This window comes from Borostomias antarcticus (genome assembly GCF_949987555.1).
Source record: "Borostomias antarcticus genome assembly, chromosome: 4".
Lineage (NCBI taxonomy): Eukaryota > Metazoa > Chordata > Actinopteri > Stomiiformes > Stomiidae > Borostomias > Borostomias antarcticus.
Window position 1 is genome coordinate 10,652,230 of NC_140237.1, and position 24,337 is coordinate 10,676,566.

Below are 24,337 nucleotides of genomic sequence, written 5' to 3' on the forward strand. Positions count from 1 at the left end.
AGACCTGAATATGGGCGGACTCCCGCGGGCCGAGGCTGTGTGCTCTCCAACAGCAGTGTTCTTCTTCTCTCCTCCTCTTCCTCTCTGATCTGTTGCTCCTCTTGCTCATTTAAATTCTGTCCTCACCATGACCGCAACACTCAGGATGTCATGGCAACGGGGTGTTTGGGAGGCTGTGATAGGCCAGGTGGCAGTTCTGTGGGCGGGAGCTCTTGTAAGACAAAAAGCGTGATTGGGGGCAGGCCACATTCATCAGGTAATACTTAACTCTATTGGCTAATACTGCAGCCAACCAGGCCTGGCCCTCTGGTGATGGGCCCTAACTCCAATCTGCTGCTGCTTCTTCTGTGGTGTTCAGGCGGTAGTGTCCAGGGTGTTTGGGAGGTTCTGGGTGTGTCTAGAGACTCCCGACCACCAGGGGCGCTGTGAGGACTGCTGCAGGCACACGCTGGTGGGACGATTATGACTTATTACTCAAGAATCAGACCTCTGCATACAGACGGTCTGACCTGGGTTGGCAGACCACTGGCTGACCTGGGTTGGCAAACTTCTTCTCCTCCTCCCTCCTCCTCCTCTCCATCCATCCTTTCTTCTCCCCTACTCCTCCATCCATTTCTCCCTCTCTCTCTCAGTCTGGTGCTCAGGGTGTCACTGGATCCAACGGTAAGCTACTACAATGAACATCACCAGACACCGATATGTTGTGTAGGTTAGGGTGACTAAATCGATTGGCAACTTTGGGAATAGGATTCCTTTCTTCCTTTCCTTTTATAACTCCTTCTTTATTCCTCTCTCCCCCTCTCACAATCCTCCCCCCTCCCTCTCCCCCTCTCCCCCCCCCCCTCTCTCTCTCTCTCTCTCTCAGGTATTCCTGGTTCTTAGACCAGGGGGGCGGGGTGTTATTCGGCCACGCCCACAGCGGGTAGGGGCAGAGTCTGGGAGGGCTCGGACACTTTAGTGAGGCTGCTGAATCTGTCCACCCTATCCTCCTCGCTCCCCCCCCCCTCCTCCTCCACTCTCTCCCTCTCCTCTTCCTCCTTCTTCTCCCCATCTTCCTCCTCCTCCTCCTCCTCCTCCTCCTCAGCCTCCACCTCCTCAACCTTCTCCTTCACTTCCTCAACCTTCTCCTTCACCTCCTCAGGCTCCTCCTCTCTTCCACCCTCCACGTCCTTCCCTCCCTCCATCGTCACCTCAGTGTTGTTGTTCATCTCAGTGGCTCTATTGTTCTTGTTGTTGTTGTTGTTGTTCTGTGTGTTGCTGTCAGGCTGACGAGTCTCCTTCTCCTGCTCCACCTCTTTCTTCTCCTCCTCCACCTTCTCCTTCTCGATGTTCATCTCCTTCTTTTTCACCTCCTCCTTTGCGCCCTCCGTCTCTTCCTCGAGAGACACTCCCTCGGTCTTACTCATCTTATCTGCGCTACTGCTGTTGTTGTCTTTCTCTGTGATGTCACTGTTGTTGTTGTTGTTCTCTGTGATGTCACTGTTGTTGTTGTTGCCGCTGTGGTCGGCGTTGTGTGTGTGGAGTTCCTCGGGGCTGTGCTCCATGTCGTCAGCGCCTCCACAGTCTGTTCCTCCATTGGTCAGATCCGGAGGCACTGGACCTCCATTGGTCAGCTCCTGTGGTGGTGGGGGAGTGGCCTGAGCAAGGGGGAGGGGCTTCAGGCCCTGGATGAGGCGGAGCAAACCCCGGACCTTTTCCAGGGACGTCTGCATGCTCCTCTGACGGCTCAGAACACTGTTCTTACTCTCCATACACCTCTGTTAACACACACACACACACACACACACAGACAGGGAGAGACAAGCCTTAGTATTAGCTCAAGGGGTTAGCGCTCAAATCTGCACCCTAGCTCACCGAACCGCTTCTGCTAAGTGTATCCTGATGGAGGTCTATACTACATCTACTAAGCCGTCTGGTAGCCGGTCCTGTCTCCTGTACGGGAGGTCTCAGGATGGGAGGACGCTAGCAGACGCATCTGTCTCAGTCTTACGGTGATGGAGCTGTTGAGCTGTTTGACGCGGAGCTCCAGCTGCTCTCTCTCCAGCCTCAGGTCCCTGGCCCACTTCACCTGCCTCTGCTTCTCCTCCTCTTTAGCTAGGGGGGGGGGGGGGGAGGGGGCGGAGACAGAAACATCCTGGTCAATATGAATATTCACCAGTTGTACGTTCGTCGATGTGGACCGAAGAGCTCCGAAACCAACGAAGAGACTACAAGATCCAAGCTGCCCCGGTGTCTGTGGACGTCTGTCTCTCACCTGCTTTGTAGGCGATGTAGGAGTGGACGATGGCCAGCGTCCCCGGCCACTCCATGGTGTCCTCTTTCTCCAGCATCTGGACAGGGACAGACAGGACATTCACACCTACAGACACCGCTGCCCAGAGGCCAGGGGGGTCAGCTGCTCCTCCAACTAGTCTGCCACGGTGAGATTCAGACACGCTACACACAGACTACAGGGAGGTGAGCAGGAAAGAGGCGCCCCCTGCTGGTGATTCCAGGCCCCTGATTCTGCCTCTATGACCAGGTTAAGACTGAATCGCTTGAAATGCTGACACCGTGAAATCTAGAAAAATACACGACTCAAGGTCATGGAGGTCAAGAATTATGGTAAAACAAACATGTAAACTGTTATCATGTTTATGTCATATATGTCACAAGGCAGATGGGCTAGCGCGCTTCTGAAAGCTCGGACAGACACTCAACAGAACGTGGACGGACATCATCAGGGTGACAGTGAGAGCATGCGTCATGTCCAACAGTGATGATGTCATCCGTATGAGTCATGGTTTGTGTGAATGGTTTTTGTGTGTTCGGATGATGAGGCGGAGCTTACAAAGTTTAGAACAGTCCTGTCGACCTAGCAACAACAGCTAGGGCTGGGGATCTGGGACAGATGTGTGTGTGTGTGTGTTACCTGGATGTGAGTGTGTATGAGAGTGAGTGTGTGTGTGTGTGTCTGTGTGTTACCTGGTTGTGACATGAGGGACACATCCACATGCCCCTGGGGACAGTTTTGAGAGGCGGAGCCAGGCAGTCCAGGTGGTACACGCGTGAACACGTGTCACACATGAGCAGCTGGCCACTGCGCTGGCACACGGCACACAAGTCCTCGTGCACGTCTGCCTGTCAGGAAGAATCACCCATCAGCCAATCAGAGCTCAGCGTAGTCACTGTTGCTATACTGCTGCTCCCAGCCAGTCAGAAATATCGATGTGACCACCCTGAAGTGCGCCAGTTCAAATTGTGTGCAGAATCACCAACACCAATACCCCATTGCACTCATATCTCTCAGTCACCAATTTGTACCAAATTTGCAACCTAGATACCGCTTCAAAAAGCCCTAAACTTCACCACAGGAATTAGTCATTAGACACTTTGTTTAGCTTTGTTTAGGCTGTGGAGATGAATGTGAGTCATTCAATACAGGACCGACGCCCCTGCTTTCCATTAATGCTTCATTACTATGGAATAACTGCATGTTAATGAATATTTATAGGCTAATTAAAATATTTACAGAGGATATTATTGTAAATACTTTATAATATGTATACTATATATTATTTAAAAAGATCAGAAGAATGGATGAATGAGCAGAGGAAAAGAAGTGAGCGCTTTACGGGAAGAGATCGATCGAGCCAAATAATTATATGAAATGTTTAAGTTGCTTGGGAAGAGAGAGAGGTGTGAGGCGGTCAGTTCTAATTCAGTTATTTTGTAGGACTACAGACAGATGTGGTGGTATACGTTTTCTAGCCTATGTGAATGAAATACTATCTGAATTGCCATGACGTTTGCTACTGCTCTATCGGCTTGTAGGCTAATACAAAACTGTATAGGCTATTTATTTTTCATTAAAAGTTTCACTCGTTTATTAACTGGCCTTTTCATTTAGTAAACTGATAGATTCGTTGACTTAAAACAGATCACAAACAAGTTGTGTTCATTTCAGTTTTCTATAAAATCATTCATATGGCAAAAGCTTGGCGCGCAACAAGGCATGCTCAGCAATGGAGCTGCGCGCGATAGGCTGTCGTGCGTTAAGGGGCGGAGCCCAGTGTGACACCTGACGCCCAAGTAAACCAGCAAGCCCCATTCAGACTACACAAACTCAGCCCGATTTTGGGCCTATTTTTTGTCACCGACGTAGTGTCCAGCATCGGGCCCGATTATGAACGTTGGGAACGATAAAGTGTGACATAATCGATATAGTATGACATAATCGAAGATCAGCGATTTGGCGGCTGTGACCCAAGGGGGGCGCCACAGAACAGGCCAAATAAAGCCACCCATTCACCTACATTAATTTTTCTGGACTAGGATTACACAAAAACTACAAGAGTGCTTTTCATGAAACTCGGTGGAGGGGTGTAGAATGAGCCAATTTAGAACCCATTCAATTTTGGTGCACACAGAGCCACGGAATGCATTCAGGGGCAGAGGTCTGTGCTCTCTGAGCACCATTTCTAGTTCGATCTGCGCTCTTCTTCCAACAAAACAAGTATTTACAGTTTTTACCAATCGGCAAAGACCAGGACATCACAAGAGGAGCGAGGCTATTTTAGTTTTAAGATGACCACATCATAATGTGAACCTATGGCTAGCTAGCCTACTGCTATAACATCCACAATAATAAACTACAGTACAAGAGCACTTGGAATAGGAACCTACATAATAGTTGAAAAGTAGTCGGCCTGTATTCATGTATTATATTATAAATCCCTCCTCACATTTATTGTGGTTAGCCTGCATCTTTAAGTCACTGGATGGTACTGAGTCGGTAGATAAAAGATAAAAAGGGATGAATCCCAGACGAATATTTCAACTGTATCAACTGTAGTTTTAATGAGGCAGATACAGCCTAGTTGTGGTACATATGGTTTTGGAAGTCAAAAGATAACTCAAAACTCAAAGATAGTGAAGGGGAGTCAAATTCTGCCAGGGAGTCGGAATTCGCCACCATAATTTTGCGTAGCCTATAAATAAAGCTTGAATACAGTGCTTCTTCCATGACTGACAATTTCTTGACCAGACTACCTGAACTAGCGCAAAGACGCACATGGTCGTGAAAGACGCGGTCATTCGGGTAGCGTTGCCAGTGTCCCGGCCACGGCACGGCAAGAATTGATGCAACTGTGATCGCCTAATCTGACACGGTGACCATCGCGAAAGACAAAAACATTGTGTAGTCTGAACGGGCCATAAGGAGTCAGGCTTGTCAGTTTGGCTACACATGAGGACAACCATCCCAACCCGCTATCTGTCTCTAGTGAATTGTGAATCTCTCCAGTATGCGTCTCTCTGTCTGTCCTCCTGCCTTCTATAGCTCATCTTATCATCTTCAGAGAGGGGGGGTGGGGGGGGGGGTCTGTTTACTTTGTAAGCTGATGAACAGACACACACAGCAGTACATAAGTACATGATGACAACATGAGTGAGTGAATGGGTGTGTGTGATGTGGACTGGTCCATTATGTGGGGGTGGGGGGAGGGGCTGGGGGGGGGATTGTTGGGCAGGGGCAAGAGGATTCCCCCAGTCTGATGCAGTAGACTGTCCCAGCAGCTACTTACATCCCCACGGCTGGGGCTGGGCAGGGGGAGGGGGAGGGGGGGTGCAGGCCGGTGGAATGTGGGGGAGGCAGGGGGGAGGCAGCCGGGGGCGGGAGGGGGCAGCTCCACCGCACCGCTGTATTTGGGGGGACGACCTGGGTGAGATGAGACACGAGCACAAACACAGAACAAGGAAGTAAAAAGACATTCCTCTGACATACCTCTGATAATGGGTCCTCATTGGCTAGCGTGGCAGGAAGAGGAGGAGCGCAGAGTTAGTGCACAGCAAGCGAGCGAGGGAGGGAGGGAGGGAGGGAAGGAGAAGAGGAGGGGGGGACAAGGGAAGAGCCGACAGGAAGTTAAAAAGCAGAGCAAAGCGACCATGGAACACCTGCACAGCCATAGTGACACACCGTTATTGCAGCGTATTGCAGAGTCATAATGATGACTCGTGATGATGATATCTTGAGCACACACAGCCATCCGTCCTACGCCGAGACATCGCAGACATAATATTTAAAGACATATAGACAGATAGGCCGACAGGAATTAATTCTAAATAATACCAGACTAATACACGTCACGGGTGCGACGCATTTTGCGCATACATTATCGCAAATCATCACAACCCGCAGAGATAACAGAGACATCCGTTACTGATTCACACATTAGGCATATTACAGTGCTCAAAGCGTGACTGTAAGCTGTGGTAGTCCTCCCACTCCCACTCCCACTCTCCAGCACAGCCTCCAGTCACAGCGTGGTCTCACTCAGACAGACACAGAAGCCGGGTTCACACGAGGGCAGCTAGCTCTAGCCTCCTACTGACTCTGTTACATAAGAGGCCTGTTCAGCTAAGCGCAGTTCAATCATAATAGGGTCTAATTACTGGAGAGGCCTACTTAATAGTCCAATTAATTCACTAATCACATTCATTAATTAGTCTAATTTTTGCTCTGCGAGGGTCTGAATACTTTTTAATTTTTAATTTTTTAAATGTCTTCCTACAAGCCATCGCAGACAGAATGAAATATCTGCGCACCCTCTCTGCATTCAAGCTCTGGCCGGTACAGAGCGTCGTGTCTATAGTAAATGTTCCAGCCGCGTCTCTACATTCTAAGGAACGGACATTTCAGAAGCTCCCATACAGCTAATCAATCACACTCTGGAACATTCTATGATGCCGTCTGCGACACCCAATCCCACATCAAAAAGGGTCTGATGTCATTTTTGTCCGAGATGAGTCATACAACACTGATCACAAATAAACGTGAATCCTGGCGCTAGACACTCCAGCTGCTCGCCCAGACACCGCCTGGCTGGCTCTGAGACACTTTGCTCTCTGATTGGCCTTCTGAGGGGGACACAGCACGAAGTAGGTCAAGAAGCAACTCTGACCAATCACAACAGAGCAGCAAGCCACTCTTGACTAATCAGACCGAACATAAAGCCACACTGACCAGTCAAGACCATGAAGTCGTTATTGACTAATCAGAACAGAGCAAGAAGCCCCTTCGACTCAGAAGAACAGGAAGCCACGCTGACCAATCAGGACAGAACACGAAGCCACGGCTCTGACCAGTCAGATGAGTCCTGAGAGGGTTAGAGAGCAGCAGTGAGGATGAAGCTCAGCAGCGAGATGATGAAGATGAAGGTTTGCTGCCAGGACAGGAAGTAGATACTGACCTCTCTTCCTGTTGGCCTGGTTGTGGGGGGAGTTCAGGTACAGAGTGTTCTTCTTACGCTGTAATACACACACACACACACACACACACACACACACACGCACATACACATACATATACACATCACACTTAACTGGTAGTCTCCCACAGTAGAGCTTTCTTTACACAAACACACACACACACACTCACTCACTCACTCACATATGCACACACACACACACACACTTTCTGTACCTCGGGTTCGAATGCTGCCCCGCTGTAGATAGGATTGGCCGTGGTCCTCCTCTTCCTTTCTTGTCTGCGACTCTGGATCTCTAATGGTGAGACACACGATGACACTGTGATGACACACACACACACACACACACACACACACACACACACACACACACACACACACACACACACACACACACACACACACACACACACACACACACACACACACACACACACACACACACACACACACACACACACACACACACACACACACACTGTGTACCTACCCTCTAGATGATCAAATGTCACCAAGCCCAGTGAAACCATGAAGGCCAATTTCTGTAAATGAGAGACAGGAAGAGAGAGAGGAAGAGAGAGAGAGACAGGAAAAGAGAGAGAGAGGAAGAGAGAGAGACAGGAAAAGAGAGAGAGAGGAAGAGAGACCGGAAGAGGGAAAGGGAGATAGGGAGAGGGAGACAGGAGAGAGAGAGAGGTTAGATATAAGTAGGACCTTCTCTACATGGAGCTGTCGATCTCATCCATGACCTGCTCAGTCCTCTCCCCTCTGTCCAGCCACCTCTGTTCCGTTCCTCCCTCTCTCCGGTCTGGACTCACCTGGGGGCTCTCCTCCTGCTTGGTCCTGGCCGGGGGCAGCGGTGGGGTGCTCCGGCGGGCGGGGGAGGGGGATGGGGGTAGCGGTGGGGTGCTCCGGGGGGCGGGGGACTTTGGCTCCATAGCCTGAGCTTTCATAACCTGAGGGGGAGAGTTAATTACAGGTCAGTCACAGGTCAGTTAACCAGTAATGTTTTTTTGTTGGTTGAATAAACGTCACAGTTGGCTGACTTATACAGATCAGGATCACTTTCGACCAGGTCCGTCTATCACTCACTTTGGAGGAGGGGCTGAGGTGTGCATGGGGCGTGGCCATGGGTGTGGTCACCGGCGTGATGATGATGCTGTTCAGCTGGCCGGGGGGCTTGGTCTGGGCGGAGCTAGCGCAGGGCTGGCCGTTGAGGATCCGCACCTGGTGGATTGGGGCGGGGCTTGGAGGAAGAGACGAGGCTGCAAGCTGACTGGCCAGTAGGACGGGCTGGGGGGGGAGCTGGGGCGGGGCTAGCATGGGGGGAGGGGCCAGGAGGGCCGGCTGGGCTGGTCTGGGACGCAGCTGGTCAACCAGAAGAGAGGGAAGCAGGAGGAGAGGAGAGTCTTTAATACTGCATTATTACCCCGAATAAAAGAAACAGAAGACACAATCCAGGGAGCTCTCCACACAACAACAACAACAATAACGACAACAACAACAACAAGGAAAGGGGAAGAGAGGAGAGGAGAGAAGACGAAAGGAGGGGAGAGGAGGCGGGAGGTTGCGAGGGATGAGAGGAAAGGGAGGGGAGGAGAGGAGGTGGGGAGGAGAGGAGGAGGGGAGAGAGGAGAGGAGGTGGGGAGAGAGGAGAGGAGGTGGGGAGAGAGGAGAGGAGGTGGGGAGAGGGGAGAGGAGAGAGGAGAGGGGAGGGGAGAGAGGAGGTGGGGAGAGAGGAGAGGAGAGGGAGAGGGGAGAGGAGAGGGGAGAGGGGAGGGGAGAGGAGAGAGGAGAGGGGAGGGGAGAGAGGAGGTGGGGAGAGAGGATAGGAGGAGGGGAGAGGGGAGAGGAGAGAGGAGAGGGGAGGGGAGAGAGGAGGTGGGGAGAGAGGAGAGGAGGTGGGGAGAGAGGAGAGGAGGTGGGGAGAGAGGATAGGAGGAGGGGAGAGGGGAGAGGAGAGAGGAGAGGGGAGGGGAGAGAGGAGGTGGGGAGAGAGGAGAGGAGAGGGAGAGGGGAGAGGAGAGGGGAGAGGGGAGGGGAGAGGAGAGAGGAGAGGGGAGGGGAGAGAGGAGGTGGGGAGAGAGGATAGGAGGAGGGGAGAGGGGAGAGGAGAGGGGAGGGGAGAGAGGAGGTGGGGAGAGAGGAGAGGAGGAGGGGAGAGGGGAGAGAGGAGGTGGGGAGAGAGGAGAGGAGGTGGGGAGAGGAGGTGGGGAGAGAGGAGAGGAGGTGAGGAGAGAGGAGAGGAGGTCGGGAGAGAGGAGAGGAGGTCGGGAGAGAGGAGAGGAGGAGAGGGGAGAGGAGGTGGGGAGAGGAGGTGGGGAGAGAGGAGAGGAGGTGAGGAGAGAGGAGAGGAGGTCGGGAGAGAGGAGAGGAGGTCGGGAGAGAGGAGGTGAGGAGAGAGGAGTGGAGGTCGGGAGAGAGGAGAGGAGGTCGGGAGAGAGGAGAGGAGGAGAGAGGAGAGGAGGTGGGGAGAGGAGGTGGGGAGAGAGGAGAGGAGGTGGGGAGAGGAGAGGGGAGGGGAGAGAGGAGAGGAGGCTGGAAGGGGTGGAAGAGAGGGTGTGTGGGCGGAACCGTAGGGACCAACCTGAGGTTGACAGGCAGGCCGAGGAGCCAGTCTGGGAGGGACAAACTGGGGAACTCTGATTGGCTGGCTGCTGGCCTGCACCTGGGATGACACCAGCTATTGTATCATTACATCTACTGTACACGCACGCACACACACAGACTCTCTCTCTCTTTCTATTCTCTATCAAACACACACACACACACACACACACAGAACACTCACCACAACAGTGTTCTTAGAGACCAGTCGCACCGCCTCCAGCCCCTGACTGGTCAGCTGGCAGGAAGTCTGAAGGTGGACCGGTGCATTCTGGGAGTTCGGGTGGGCGGCGCTGGGCTTGGCCGCGTGGCTGAGGGCGGTCACCATGGCGACTGACGGCCGCGGGGACGGGATGGCGGCGGGGGAGAGCAGCAGAGGTAGAGACTTGGAGGAGAGGACGGGGGAACCTGGCAACGCGTTCTGGACACGAGAGCAGAGACGAGCTGGGTCGTGATTGGCTGTTTATGACTTCGATTCATCAAGTGGTAAAGTCACTGACAGACGGTTGGTGGTTGACTACTGAGCAGTGTGTGTTTGCGTGTGCACCTGTGGTGTGTTGGGTGTGTGTGTGTGTGTGTGTGTGTGTGTGTGAGTGTGAGTGTGTGCGTACCTGGGGTGAGCTGAGGTTGTCGGGCGAGGGCAGGGAGGGTGGGGTGTTGAGGTGGGGCAGGGAGGAGTTCCTCCCCTCTGGCTGGACCGGGTGTTGGGGCTGGGAGGGGGGCCGGGGCTGGGCCTGGACCTGGAGCTCCAGCTGGAGAGGGTGCTGGGTCTGTAGCTGGGTCTGGAACTGGTTCTGCGTCGGGGCGTCCGTCTGGTCCTGTTTCACCAGCAGGTCTTTCCTCAGCTGCTCCACAACCTTCTTCTACAAAATAGACATGAGAGAGAGAGAGAGAGAGAGAGAGAGAGAGAGAGAGACAGAGACAGACAGAGAGAGAGAGAGAGACAGAGAGAGACAGAGAGAGAGAGAGAGAGAGAGAGAGAGAGACAGAGACAGACAGAGAGAGAGAGACAGAGAGAGAGAGAGAGAGAGAGAGAGAGAGAGAGAGACAGAGACAGACAGAGAGAGAGAGAGAGAGACAGAGAGATAGAGAGAGAGAGGAGGTTAGATATAAGTAGGACCTTCTCTACATGTCGATCTCATCCATGACCTGCTCAGTCCACTCCCCTCTGTCCGGCCACATGCGTTCCTTTCCTCCCTCTCTCTCTCCAGACAGAGACGGAGGAGGGAAACCTGTTACACTCTGATGGCGTTCGCCAGAGGGCCCTTCAGCAGACTGAGCCTCCCATTGGATGCAGCATCACCAGCATGGGCCTGGCTAGAATAGAGTACACTTCCTGCTAGAGAGAAGAGCAGGAGCTCCCCCCACTGGACAATACGGGGAACTGCCTTCCAGTTACCCTTCATAGGCTAGATCAGAGATGGTTCCTCCATCGACACGCACGTATGCACACACACACACACACACACACACACACACACACACACACACACACACACACACACACACAATCATGAGTCCTCATGAACCCTCGCGGAGTGTATAGTCCTTGAGTCGAGGTAGTGGTAGCAAGTAGCTGGTGGTTCTCACTCCCCTAGTATAAAGGACGTGCTAGAGACGCAGCTGTTGAGGATATCTCTCTTGGCGTAGTCGTTAGCACATCCGACTTGCAAGCGCGAGTCGCAGGTTCGCGTCCCGCCCTGGACAATACCTTAACGTGGGTCAAATGAACAAAGCACACCGCAGACAAGAGTACTACCGTTAAATATGCACGCACGCACGCACACACACACACACCCGCACACACAAACACTCAAACATATAGAAATATGAATGAAGACTAATAAGCACTTCAGGGATGAGTTTTCTAATCTGCTCTCTTCAGGCAGGAGTTTCCTAATCTGCTCTGGCCTTGATGTGTGTGTGTGTGTGTGTGTGTGTGTGTGTGTAGGCGTCTGCTGCTTTGAGCAATAGTTAAAGCGACAGTATGTAACATTTGAGCTATGCGCTAGCTATGCGGGGTTCCAGACTAACATTTTCCATTTTTTCAGCTAGTGGCACCAGGACAAGATTTGATGGCACACAGCAGGCTAATTGGGCCAAATTATCTTTTTCATACGGAAGCTTTCAGAGATAAGTATAGATTTGCTTTGAAATCTAAATATACTAACTTCTGATAAGCAGATGAGCTGCAGCAATTATTCTGAATAAACATTGCTTGACTTATACTGTACACACACCTAGACCACTCAGAACACATTCCTTCATTAACTTCATGAACATATGAGTTGATTTGCTGTTGAGGGCTGTCAATTTGACACTGGCCACCTGGCCCACTAGCCTCTCAGAGTCACTGTCCTGAGCCACTGGCCACCTGGCCCACTAGCCTCTCAGAGTCACTGTCCTGAGCCACTGGCCATCTGGCCCACTAGCCTCTCAGAGTCACTGTCCTGAGCCACTGGCCATCTGGCCCACTAGCCTCTCAGAGTCACTGTCTGGCCCACTAGCCTCTCAGAGTCACTGTCCTGAGCCACTGGCCACCTGGCCCACTAGCCTCTCAGAGTCACTGTCTTGAGCCACTGGCCGATATCATATCAGAGAAGTCATTCTGTCACACTGTACAACAGCTCTATGTTTAGCATTGCATTGCAGTTGCCTATCTATTTAGGCTATATTATATACGACATTACAAAATAAAATTCCATGTACTCCATTACAATTCTCAAGGACTTACAATCTATACTGTCTTGTTTAAAATGCAAATATTTAATAGTACAATAGCCATGCATTGTACCTTTTTCCTATGAAACTTCCCATACATAGACATGCATTTTGATGGCATGGCCCCGTTAAGAGGCTTGAGACAGCCAGAGATGAGAACTCTTCTAACTGCTTTACAATGCATTCTAGCCCACAGTCAACTAAACCAAACTGTAAGCGGTTAATTCACGAAGGCTTTTCATGGATGTGCGTGATAGAACCTGCCGTTACACGCAACTATAAGAGGGTGCATTATAAATGTTCAACCACAAATTGAATTTGTTAATACCGCTAGGCCTACGAGCCTATAGTCAGATAATTTCTAGTCGCTATGTACCTTAAACTGAGCTGGAAACTCTCCTGCAATCGTATCACCATAAAAATACGTTGGTGTCATAATAAATAAATGGTAGGTATAGCAGAATAACAACATAATGACGGAAGGAAGGCACTGGCACTCACGAGATAGACATGGTCTTCAAAACGTTAATGGGCAGGAATGAACGTTTGGGCCTGAAGCCTTCATCAGCATGGTATAGCAGGGTATAGCAGGGTATAGCACAATAACAAAATAATGAACACTGACCAGCTAGACTCCACTGGCACATGGAATTAAAAAATGCTTTTGTACTGTGAAATGGTTGCAAATGCTACCAATTTAGTCGCACTCTGGAATCCTGTAGCTATGAGCTAGCAGGCCAGGGTAAATTTCGTCTGCTTCACTGTTTGTGGGTTCAGGTCCAACAATCCCACAATCCCACATGAGGCCATAGAAAAATGCTCTATGTTTCTGACTGAATCTGAGCAGTGTGCACGCTTTGAAGCAGGTGTGGCCACGCCTCTATGGGAGGAGCCACCCTCAGCTCCAAGCTTCCCTTTTATAATGCTCTGTTGTAGCCTAGTTCCCCGACACCGAAATTTAGAGTTGCTGTAGCAGATCCAAACAGCGGTCTACAAAGATGCGTTTTTCACAGAGGAGCTCATTCACTGATCCCTCTCAATTAATAATTAATTAATCTTATTTCAATATAGAGGTAAAATCTTAAGAAAATCGTATGAACTGTAGCTTTAATATTGTTTTTTTGGCATCATAACTAATGTTTTTATCCAGGCTTTCTCACTGTGCTGCTTCTGTGTGCTTTCATCAGCCCATTATCCAGAGGTCTCCACCATGTTAATGTCATTGTTGTCCAGCAGAGTGCTTCACAGGAGCGTTGACCTCCAAGGCCACAGAGCACAACATGCAGCCGTTCTCCTGTAGCGGCCAATCAGGAAGAAATCCCATCCTGTCTCCTCCAGCTTCCACCAGAGGCTGTGTGCTGATGGACCAATAACTATGCATAATGCCAAGTCCATAGAACACACACACACACACACACACACACACACACAAACACACACACGCGCACACACACACGCACGCGCGCACACACGCGCACACACACACACACACACGCACGCACGCACACACACACAAAACCCACATGACACAAATACAGGGTAACAGGGCTGCTGCCAGGTCAAGGCAGGTCTCAGTTGAGCGGCGTCTTCTGGTTGCGACAGATATGTGTCTCGTATGCAGATGCCTGGCAGGCCGGAACCACTCAGCCTCTCAGGCCTGCAGGCTCCCCTCATTCTTTAGTCAATGGAGCAGACTGTAAATACTGGCCGACAACATCCGGCTCTTTTAAGTGAACGATGATAAATAGATAGTTGTTATCTGATAGATACAACTAAAACTGTTGGATGCTGCTGTTTTGCACTTTGCACTTGCACTTTATTTATGTTATTTAACTGTTATGGATAGTTCAAAGACAAAAATATTTTTGTCCACTTATCTTCTAGTGTTATCTCTTGATGCAGGGTCACTTTTACTGACTGAAACTGCTGAGGAGAGCGGTGGTCACGTGACAGCGTTACCGGACCAATATGGCGGCCGTGTTTTGCGCCGCTCAATCCATTACGAGTCATCTCGTGTTCATATCTATGGTGCTGAGCCCCTCCCCTTCCTGTCTACTGGTATTTATTCAGCCTGTGCTGAGCCCCTCCCCTTCCTGGCTGCTGAGCCCCTTATTGATATTCTTCTCACACTGCCTCTAGTCTCCAGCCTCACGCTGCTCTCTAACTCCCTCTTTACCCCTCCTCTTTCTCTCATTCTCTCTCTATACCCCTCATCTCTCTCTCACTCTCTACCCGTCTTCTCTCTCTCACTCTCTCTACCCATCTTCTCTCTCTCTTTCTCTCTCTCCCACTCCTCTGTCTCTCTCTAGCTGTTTGTACTCTCTATCTCTCTGTCTCACTCTCTTTCACACTACCTCCAGCCTCACAGCACTATCTACCTACCTACCTCTCTCTCTCTCTACCCCTCTCTCTCTCTTTTTATCAGTCACTTTCAGTGTCTCTCACTTTCTCTCCCTGTCTCAATGTTTCATCTATCTCCTCTCTGTGCTCTGTAGTTGGAACTAGACCGTGGCAGACACACATTAACACATCCCAACCCTCCTCTCACTCCTACTGGACAGATCCATGATCCTCTCACATAACAGACCACCTGCAGCTAACCCCCCCTCTCTCTGTCTCTCTTCCTCATTCTCTCTCCTTTTCTCTCATTCTCTCTCTTCCTCATTCTCTCTCCCTTTCTCTCATTCTCTCTCTCTCTCTCTCTCTCTCTCTCTCTCTGTCTCTCTTCCTCATTCTCTCTCCCTTTCTCTCATTCTCTCTCTCTCTCTCTCTCTCTCTGTCTCTCTTCCTCATTCTCTCTCCCTTTCTCTCATTCTCTCTCTCTCTCTCTCTCTCTCTCTCTGTCTCTCTTCCTCATTCTCTCTCCCTTTCTCTCATTCTCTCTCTCTCTCTCTGTCTCTCTTCCTCATTCTCTCTCCCTTTCTCTCATTCTCTCTCTCTCTCTCTCTCTCTCTCTCTTCCTCATTCTCTCACCCTTTCTCTCTCTCTCTCTCTTCCTCATTCTCTCTCCCTTTCTCTCACTCTCTCTCTCTCTCTCTCTTCCTCATTCTCTCTCCCTTTCTCTCTCTCTCTCTCTGTCTCTCTTCCTCATTCTCTCTCCCTTTCTCTCATTCTCTCTCTCTCTCTCTCTTCCTCATTCTCTCTCCCTTTCTCTCATTCTCTCTCTCTCTCACACACACACACACACACACACACACACACACACACACACACACACACACACACACACACACACACACACACACACACACACACACACACACACACACACTGCAGAACTATTATAGTCTGTGTTGGAGGGCTTTTTGTCTCTGCCTTTGTTCAGCAACAAAGCACCCTGAAGCACCCAGATACACCAGACTACCATGCCTCAAATCTAACTACTCAGAACTCAGAGGAGCGAGGACATCACACACACACACCCACACACACACACACACACACACACACACACACACGTACACACACACACACACGCATGCATGCACACAAACGGCAACACACACACACACACACACTAGGCAATACACACACGCACATAAATAATAACGTTGTTGTTACCTGTTTGTCGCTCAGTGTTGTGATCTTAGTCTGGAGCTCGTGGAGCTGCTTCTTTAGTTCAGCGTTCTGGAAGACAGGAGGACAGTTACAGCTCAGAGTTAGCATGTTAGGGTTAGCATATTAGGGTTAGCATGTTAGTGAGCAAGTTACACTGGTTGTGTCCCAGTTAGTCGAGAAATCACTCGTGGCGGTTTTGAGTCGAGTAGTGGAAACCAAACGTGAAGCAAATCACAGGCGAAAGGAAAAGTCTAACATGAACCACTATATATGACCTTGACCTATATATGACATTGCAACACTGAAACTGTTGTTTTCTTTTCTCTAACACAGAGGGATATTTTTTCATGTAGACCTACTGAAGCTATTTAACTTTCATACGGTTCACTACATTTTTCTACATTTTCACTACATTCTTGTTCATATAGTACAAGTACAACTATGAAATTGTGTGCAAAAAGAGGCTTTGCAATGAATGTGTGTGTTGATGAGGTGAATTCACCAGTATGAAGCTGGCTAATAATGTATGTATAGTGCTTCGAGTGTGTTGTTGAATGTAATTTTGCTTGAACAATGCTTTATTTACATCAAGTGGCCTCTGGCGGCTCACTGGCTCTTATAAATCAGCCACAGTCATTCGTGTGTTTATCTGGATTTAGCCTATGCAAATTAGCCATGTGGGAATTCACCACAGCCATTCGCATGCATTTATCTGGAGTTATGCAAATTAGCCACGTGGGAATTCACACCCCTCTCTCAGTTAAAAATATGGAAGCAAATCCATTCCTTCCTTTGCAAGGTCATTAAGCTACTAGCAAATTTTGGATTCACTTTTTAGATTGTTGAAAGTAACCTTTCTTATTTTGGTAGGCTATAGAGCAAAATACCGTTCATACCTCTACATATTCTGATTTACAGTCCATGAAATTGTTGACTTGATGAAACTCACCAATTTTCAGCGGGCCAAAATCCTGGCTGATGAGCCAGTGATCTGCTAGAGGCTTATTTAGGTATTTTGAAGGGCTAGGCCTACATTGTTGAAAAAGCATAGTAAGTAAGCGTAAGCAAAAGTTCATGAAAGTGTTCACTTGATGTAGGCCCTAAATAAAGCGTTATTGAAAATAAGAATACAGTAGCTATCTAGAGTTACAGTAGGGCAGTAGATAGTTATAGTCGCGATCTAGAGTTACAGTAGCTAGTTAGAGTAATAGGAGATAGTTTGCCTAGCTAGAGTTACAGTAGCTAGCTAGCCCTGTAGGAGAAGTCATACGGGATGGTAGGAGAGGGGGTGGGCTGCCTTGTGGATCTGATACTGCAGTTATAGTCTCGCAATGACAGACCTTCGAGATCTCCGAGACTGACTTGTGAGTCTACTGCAGTTATAGCAGAAACTATACAAAAACCTATTTAGAGTGTCTTTGGTTTGAGCTGGCTAGCCTGATGTTCAAAACATTGTGACTTAAACAGAAGGTGCTTTGAGACCCAGAAGGCCCTCCGTACTTTTCCCCCAGGCGAAAATCTCCTAGAACTTCATATTCCTAGAACTCCAGATGTAGATCACGTTCAGATGGTGGGGTAGAAAGCAGGGTCTTTTTGGGGGATATAAAGTCCCCCGCAAACCCTCCCTTAGACCCCGGCCCCTTTGGCGTGAACACGGCGAGTTACCCTCAAAGGTTTGTAGTTCAGGGGGGGAAGTACGGCAGTGAGGAGGAGCTCAGAGAGATCTGAGGTGTGACGGTTCTCGTCTAGCACACCCTCGTCTCCCCTGCCTTCCTCTCGTCTAGCACACCCTCGTCTCCCCTGCCTTCCTCTCGTCTAGCACACCCTCGCCTCCCCTGCCTTCCTCTCGTCTAGCACACCCTCGTCTCCCCTGCCTTCCTCTCGTCTAGCACACCCTCGTCTCCCCTGCCTTCCTCTCGTCTAGCACACCCTCGTCTCCCCTGCCTTCCTCCCAGGACAGCTGGCGTGTCTCTAGAGATGCAGGCCACACCTGCTCTGAACTGCTTCTGAACATACATTACAGAGAGACTATTTTATATTAGGCTTGTAAATCATATACTGTATCAAAGAATATGGCATATCTTTTGGTGCTGCACAAGGAAGCTCTCTTGGGCCCCTTCTTTTTTCATTATATGTTCTCATCAGAGAATACATTTAGCTGTAACTACTGTAATGTTCTTTTTAACTGGTCTTCCAAAAAGGCAATTGAGAAACTACAGCTAATTCAGGACTTCACTCTGCTGCTAGATTTTGAACGAAAACAAGGAAGAGAGAGTATACTCCTGTTAAGCCACACTGCACTGCTCTCTGTATCTTTTACAATTGTGTTTCAGTCCTACGTTCTCTACTTGCTCTTAATGGTTTAGCACCCTCTTACATCACTGATTCCCTGTGTCTCCATGTCCTTCACGAGCCCCTATGTCCTCTACAGCAGGTCTTTTAAACATTCCAAAAGTCCCCCAAAGTAAGAAAGCTGCTTTCAACCACTATGCACCTAACTTGTGGAACACAGTATTAAAGGTGGGCTCAGTGGCTATTTTTATACAGCAACTGAAAACATACCTTTTTAATCTAGTTAATAATTTTGTATAAGTCTGTGTTATACTTTTTATAAATGCAGTCTCTGTATGAAAAGTGCTATTCAAATTATTATTATTATTATTATTATATACTTCTTATTCTAAAAGCGGACTCTTTCATCCTCATTTGATTGAGAATATTCCCTTTGGTTAATTTCAACAACTATGTCGTATGTGACAGTGATATTGTGTTTGATTAACAGTCGAGGGATACGTCTACATATTTTGAGAAGAGAACATAGAAACCAGATGTTGTGGCGTAATAAAGCATGTGCTCTCAATCGGTCCGACTTACTTAAAAAGAAACAACATGATGCTTCTCAGTCCTGCTCGTTTGTGTTACTCAGTCCAGCACAGCCGCCGGACACATCAAGCCCCTGAGAGATAAACTAGTTCACAGCCACCTTCCTCCTGAGAAGAAGGACACGTGGATGGAGACCCAGGGGTTCCTACACACGCATGCCCTGCCCACACTGTGAGAATGCCTTACAAGCCAAAACATTCGCTGGTTTTAAAACGAATAGAACTCATACGATTAATGACTTTATCGATTGCAGCTCTGCTCATGTCATTTATGGCCTAACATGGACTTGTCCTGGTATCTTCTATGTTGGTTGAACTACACGTCCTCTGCCTGACCACCTTGCACAACACAAATATGCAATTAGAACCAACAATCATGATTATCCTCTACCTAGGCATTGAGGTAAAGTCCATAACAGTAATGAAACAGTATTGATTCTATTCTGCACATTGTAGGTATCAAACACATCAAACTTAATAGAGGCAGAGACTGCGTTCTTAACTCCACCAGAGGGAACATGTTCTGGATCCATTGTCTGGATGCATTAAATGCCTCTGGTCTGAATGAAGATATGGAATTCATGTGCTACCTTTAATGTATGCCTATCTGATTATAGAAATCTTACTGTCATTAACTTACAAATTTAGTCTATTTGCATTGTAGCTTATGATAACTTTGGATATTTGTTTATTGCTTATTACCTCCGCCCCAGCGACAGCGCAGGGCGAGGGGTAATGTTTTCAGTGGCGTGTGTCCGTCTGTCAGCAGGATTATCCAAATCACGTTCTGGGTCCACGAGCCGTTTCTTGGTTTGTTTGTTTGTTTGTTTGTTAGCAGAAACGCAAAAACTACCAGACCGATTTTCATGAAAGCTATTTAACTTTACATTGGAGAGGTGTAGCATGGGCCAATTTAGAATCCATTCAATTTTAGCATGCAGAGCCATGAAATACATTCAGGGGCGGTGGTCTGTGCTCTCTGAGCACCATTTCTAGTTATGTTATCTAGGTTTTGCTCATGTTATGCATTCTCTCTCCTCTCTTTTTGACAGTCCAGACTGCTCTCCTATGGCCCCTGTTGTTCCCTTCCCTTGTGGGACATGGTCTCACAGGGCTCCCTGTAGCGGCTTGCATCCAGTTTAAAACTCTGGCGCTAACCTACAGGGCAATGAAAGGAACAGCCCCCTCCTACCTCCAGGCCATAGTCAAACCCTACACCCCCTCCCGACCGCTACGCTCTGCTACCTCGGGGCGACTGGTTGCCCCGTCAATCCGAGGCCCCTGCGGTCGATCGACACGGTCACGGATCTTCTCTGTCCTGACCCCGCAGTGGTGGAATGAACTGCCCACTGACGTCAGGACAGCAGAGTTGCTGCCCATCTTTCGTTGCAGGCTCAAAACTCATCTCTTCAAGAAGTACTACAACAATCCTCCCTTCTAAGCACTTATTGTATTTTATCGTACTGTATTGTATTGCACTGTACTTTAGATTGTTATTCATGCACTTTGCCTTCAGCACTAGATTATGCTCTTAGTCACTTGTTTTAGAAAGAAGATGCACTTGTGAGTTCTGGCAAGTAGTAGTACATTGGCTCTTCCTACGTTAAAAGCAATTATTGTTAGTCGCTTTGGATAAAAGCGTCTGCTAAATGACTGTAATGTAATGTAATGTAATGTCTAGTATTGATATGTCTGATTCATTAATCGATGAATTGATTGATTGACTGATTGATTTGTTGATTGATTTGTTGTTTGATTGATATGTACCGCCCTCTTTGTCCACCTGTATGTATTTATGGGGTGATTTGTTTTAGCTCACGTTGTGTCCTGATGAACACCGTAGAAACATGTTTTGCATGCTTTTTAATCATGTAAGCCAGTCACATTAAAGGCTTTTAAATATATTTTTCCTCCCCATCACTTTATCGAGTGCCTAAATCGACTCTCTATTCTTCAAATAACTTCTTATTCTCACCTGAGGATCCTGCTTCATCTGGGCCACCAATTTCTAGAACAGAGAAAGAGATTTGTTAGTTACCACACACTGTAGGAGTTTACATTGAGACAAACACACACACGCGCCTACGCAGGCACGCACACACACACACACTCCTCCCTCATCCTTCTGGCCAGCAGAGCTTCATTTTACAGACTGCCTTACAGTGGCCCCTATAGGCTCCTACCAGTACTGCAGCCTCAGAGTTCAGGCATGTCTTCCTAGTGTACAGGCCTGTGGCTAACTAGTGGCTAGTGGCTAGTATCCACAAATATCAGCGTTCTACTGCACCCTAGAGGGCTCAGACATGCTACCTGTGATCAGACTGGCACAAACGGATGTGTAACACCCCCCCGTCATGTGTGGGTACACCCAGGTCATAGTGATTTTAAGATATAAAAATCAACATGTGCAAAATATGGGAGAAGTGCAGTTGGACACAGCATGTAGATTTAGATAAGGATGCATAGAGTGGAACGGAGAGAGAGAATCATAGAGAATGCAGCAGTGTTTAGCATGGCTCCAGCACCTATCGACATAGAGCTTTGTCTTACAACAGGGGATGTCATTCTCACGCTATATAACTCTCCCTCTTCATTCCCCCTTACAACTCAGTGCACATGGAATCGTCAGGGTCTCCGAAGTGAGACAATGACGTCAAGGGTATAGGAGTATAGGACCTCCCTGGTGAGCCTGTATTTAGAAGAGTAGTGTAGGACCTACCTACTGGGGGAATTACTACTACTGTTGTGCCACTACAACCACTACTGCTGCCACTACTACAGAAGCTAAGGTATAGTTTAAAGAAGCTAGGTTTCACTAAATAAGGTTAGGCTAACGTTTAGGTTAACGTTAAACTCGGTTGGGTTATGCTAAGCTAAATTCAGGAATTGAGATAATGTCAACGTTAGCTAACACATTTGGGAAGGAGGCAACGTTAGCTAAACCGTTTTTTAGCACTTTGAGATTGTCTCTCAATGAAAAGTGCTTTATAAATATAATTATTATTTTACCTGGTGAACCTGTATCTAGAGGAGTAGTGTGGTAGTAGTACCTGGTGAACCTGTATCTAGAGGAGTAGTGTGGTAGTAGTACCTGGTGAACCTGTATCTAGAGGAGTAGTGTGGTAGTAGTACATAGTGAACCTGTATCTAGAGGAGTAGTGTGGTAGTAGTACATAGTGAACCTGTATCTAGAGGAGTAGTGTAGTAGTACCTGGTGAACCTGTGTCTAGAGTAAGGATGAGACGGTATACCGTAAAACCGTGAACCGCGGTATAAAATGTCCACGGTATTAGAACTGTGACATTCCCTGTGTTTACGGTATTACGTTTACGGTATTACACAATAATGCGCAGCTGAAACTTAACATTTCAAATCGCTTGCAACAGTTAATTTCGTAATTTAATATAAGCTTGCCATTAATAAACTGAGCTTAATTACAATAGTGTGTATTTTCCATCATGTGTTGCACTGTAGTTCCTTCAAAGTAAAATACTTTATGTGTGTTGGGGAGGTGAAATGCCGTATACCGTGAAATACCGTAAACCGTACCGTGTAACTAGATACTGTACCGTACCGTAATGCAACCTGTATCTAGAGGAGAAGTGTGGTAGTAGTACCTGGTGAACCTGTATCTAGAGGAGCAGTGTGGTAGTAGTACATAGTGAACCTGTATCTAGAGGAGCAGTGTGGTAGTAGTACCTGGTGAACCTGTATCTAGAGGAGTAGTGTGGTAGTAGTACCTGGTGAACCTGTATCTAGAGGAGTAGTGTGGTAGTAGTACATAGTGAACCTGTATCTAGAGGAGTAGTGTGGTAGTAGTACCTGGTGAACCTGTATCTAGAGGAGTAGTGTGGTAGTAATACCTGGTGAACCTGTATCTAGAGGAGTAGTGTGGTAGTAATACCTGGTGAACCGGTATCTAGAGGAGTAGTGTGGTAGTAGTACATAGTGAACCTGTATCTAGAGGAGTAGTGTGGTAGTAGTACCTGGTGAACCTGTATCTAGAGGAGTAGTGTGGTAGTAGTACATAGTGAACCTGTATCTAGAGGAGTAGTGTGGTAGTAGTACCTGGTGAACCTGTATCTAGAGGAGTAGTGTGGTAGTAGTACATAGTGAACCTGTATCTAGAGGACTAGTGTGGTAGTAGTACATAGTGAACCTGTATCTAGAGGAGTAGTGTGGTAGTAGTACCTGGTGAACCTGTATCTAGAGGAGTAGTGTGGTAGTAGTACATGGTGAACCTGTATCTAGAGGAGTAGTGTGGTAGTAGTACATAGTGAACCTGTATCTAGAGGAGTAGTGTGGTAGTAGTACATGGTGAACCTGTATCTAGAGGAGTAGTGTGGTAGTAGTACATAGTGAACCTGTATCTAGAGGAGTAGTGTGGTAGTAGTACCTGGTGAACCTGTGTCTAGAGGAGTAGTGTGGTAGTAGTACATAGTGAACCTGTATCTAGAGGAGTAGTGTGGTAGTAGTACATAGTGAACCTGTATCTAGAGGAGTAGTGTGGTAGTAATACCTGGTGAACCTGTATCTCCACCTTCAGAGCATCCTGGAGGTCTTGGAGCTCCATCATGAAGCCCTTCTGGCTGGGGCTCAGACCAGGAGCTCTCTCAGCCTGCTTGGACAGAGGCGGAGTTGCATCACTACACACATAAACACAAACACACAGACTCACACACACACACAGACTCACACACACACAGACTCAAACACACACAGACTCACACACACACAGACTCACACACAGATTTATGAGCGTTTTAGTTTTACCTTCACACAGTCGTCAATTTTGAACACCATCCAAGAAGCGTAGAGTATAGGTTCCAGCTGGGAGAAAGAGAGAAGAGGGGAGAGAGAGAGGGGTAGAGAGAGGAAAGAGACAAAGAGAGACAGTTAGAGACAGAGATAGATGAAGAGAGAGATAGAGAGAAAGAGGGAGAAAGTGAGAGAAAGAAAGGAAATAGGAAATAGATAAACATCAAAAGTTAGGCTTTGGAGGGAGCCTGCAGAACTGGATTTGAGGGTGTCCTGCATTAAAAACGGTAAATTTCAAATCTTAGAGAGAGAGAGAGAGAGAGAAGGGGGGTGGGGGGCTGGAGAGAGAGAGAGAGGAGTAAAAGAATTACTGTAAGTCACAATGAGATATCTGGTCTTCTCTATCACAGCAGTAGGCCTCCTTATCCATTTACTCCCCTTCCTCTCTCCAACACACACACACACACACACACACAGAGAGAGAGAGAGAGTACAGCTTCTCTCTTCATTCAGTCAGACATCGAATTATTCAACAGTTAGCTATGATATTTGTATAACTCAATA

General features: G+C 48.2%; 1 protein-coding gene across 1 annotated transcript; it reads right to left on the reverse strand.

Annotated features, from left to right (window-relative positions):
- Positions 1-397: 397 nt before the first annotated feature.
- Positions 398-23,840, reverse strand: phf21aa (PHD finger protein 21Aa; the record flags this gene model as incomplete). Its single annotated transcript, XM_084437317.1, is given in 20 exon segments — positions 398-448; positions 1,101-1,757; positions 1,991-2,094; positions 2,255-2,330; positions 2,965-3,120; positions 5,565-5,698; positions 7,230-7,287; positions 7,463-7,542; positions 7,738-7,789; positions 8,066-8,203; positions 8,340-8,615; positions 9,835-9,915; positions 10,039-10,275; positions 10,466-10,594; positions 10,644-10,672; positions 10,675-10,717; positions 16,137-16,202; positions 20,991-21,023; positions 23,535-23,633; positions 23,789-23,840. Coding segments are annotated over 20 exon segments (2,529 nt in total). The 5' UTR covers positions 23,819-23,840.
- Between the last annotated feature and the right edge of the window lie 497 nt (positions 23,841-24,337).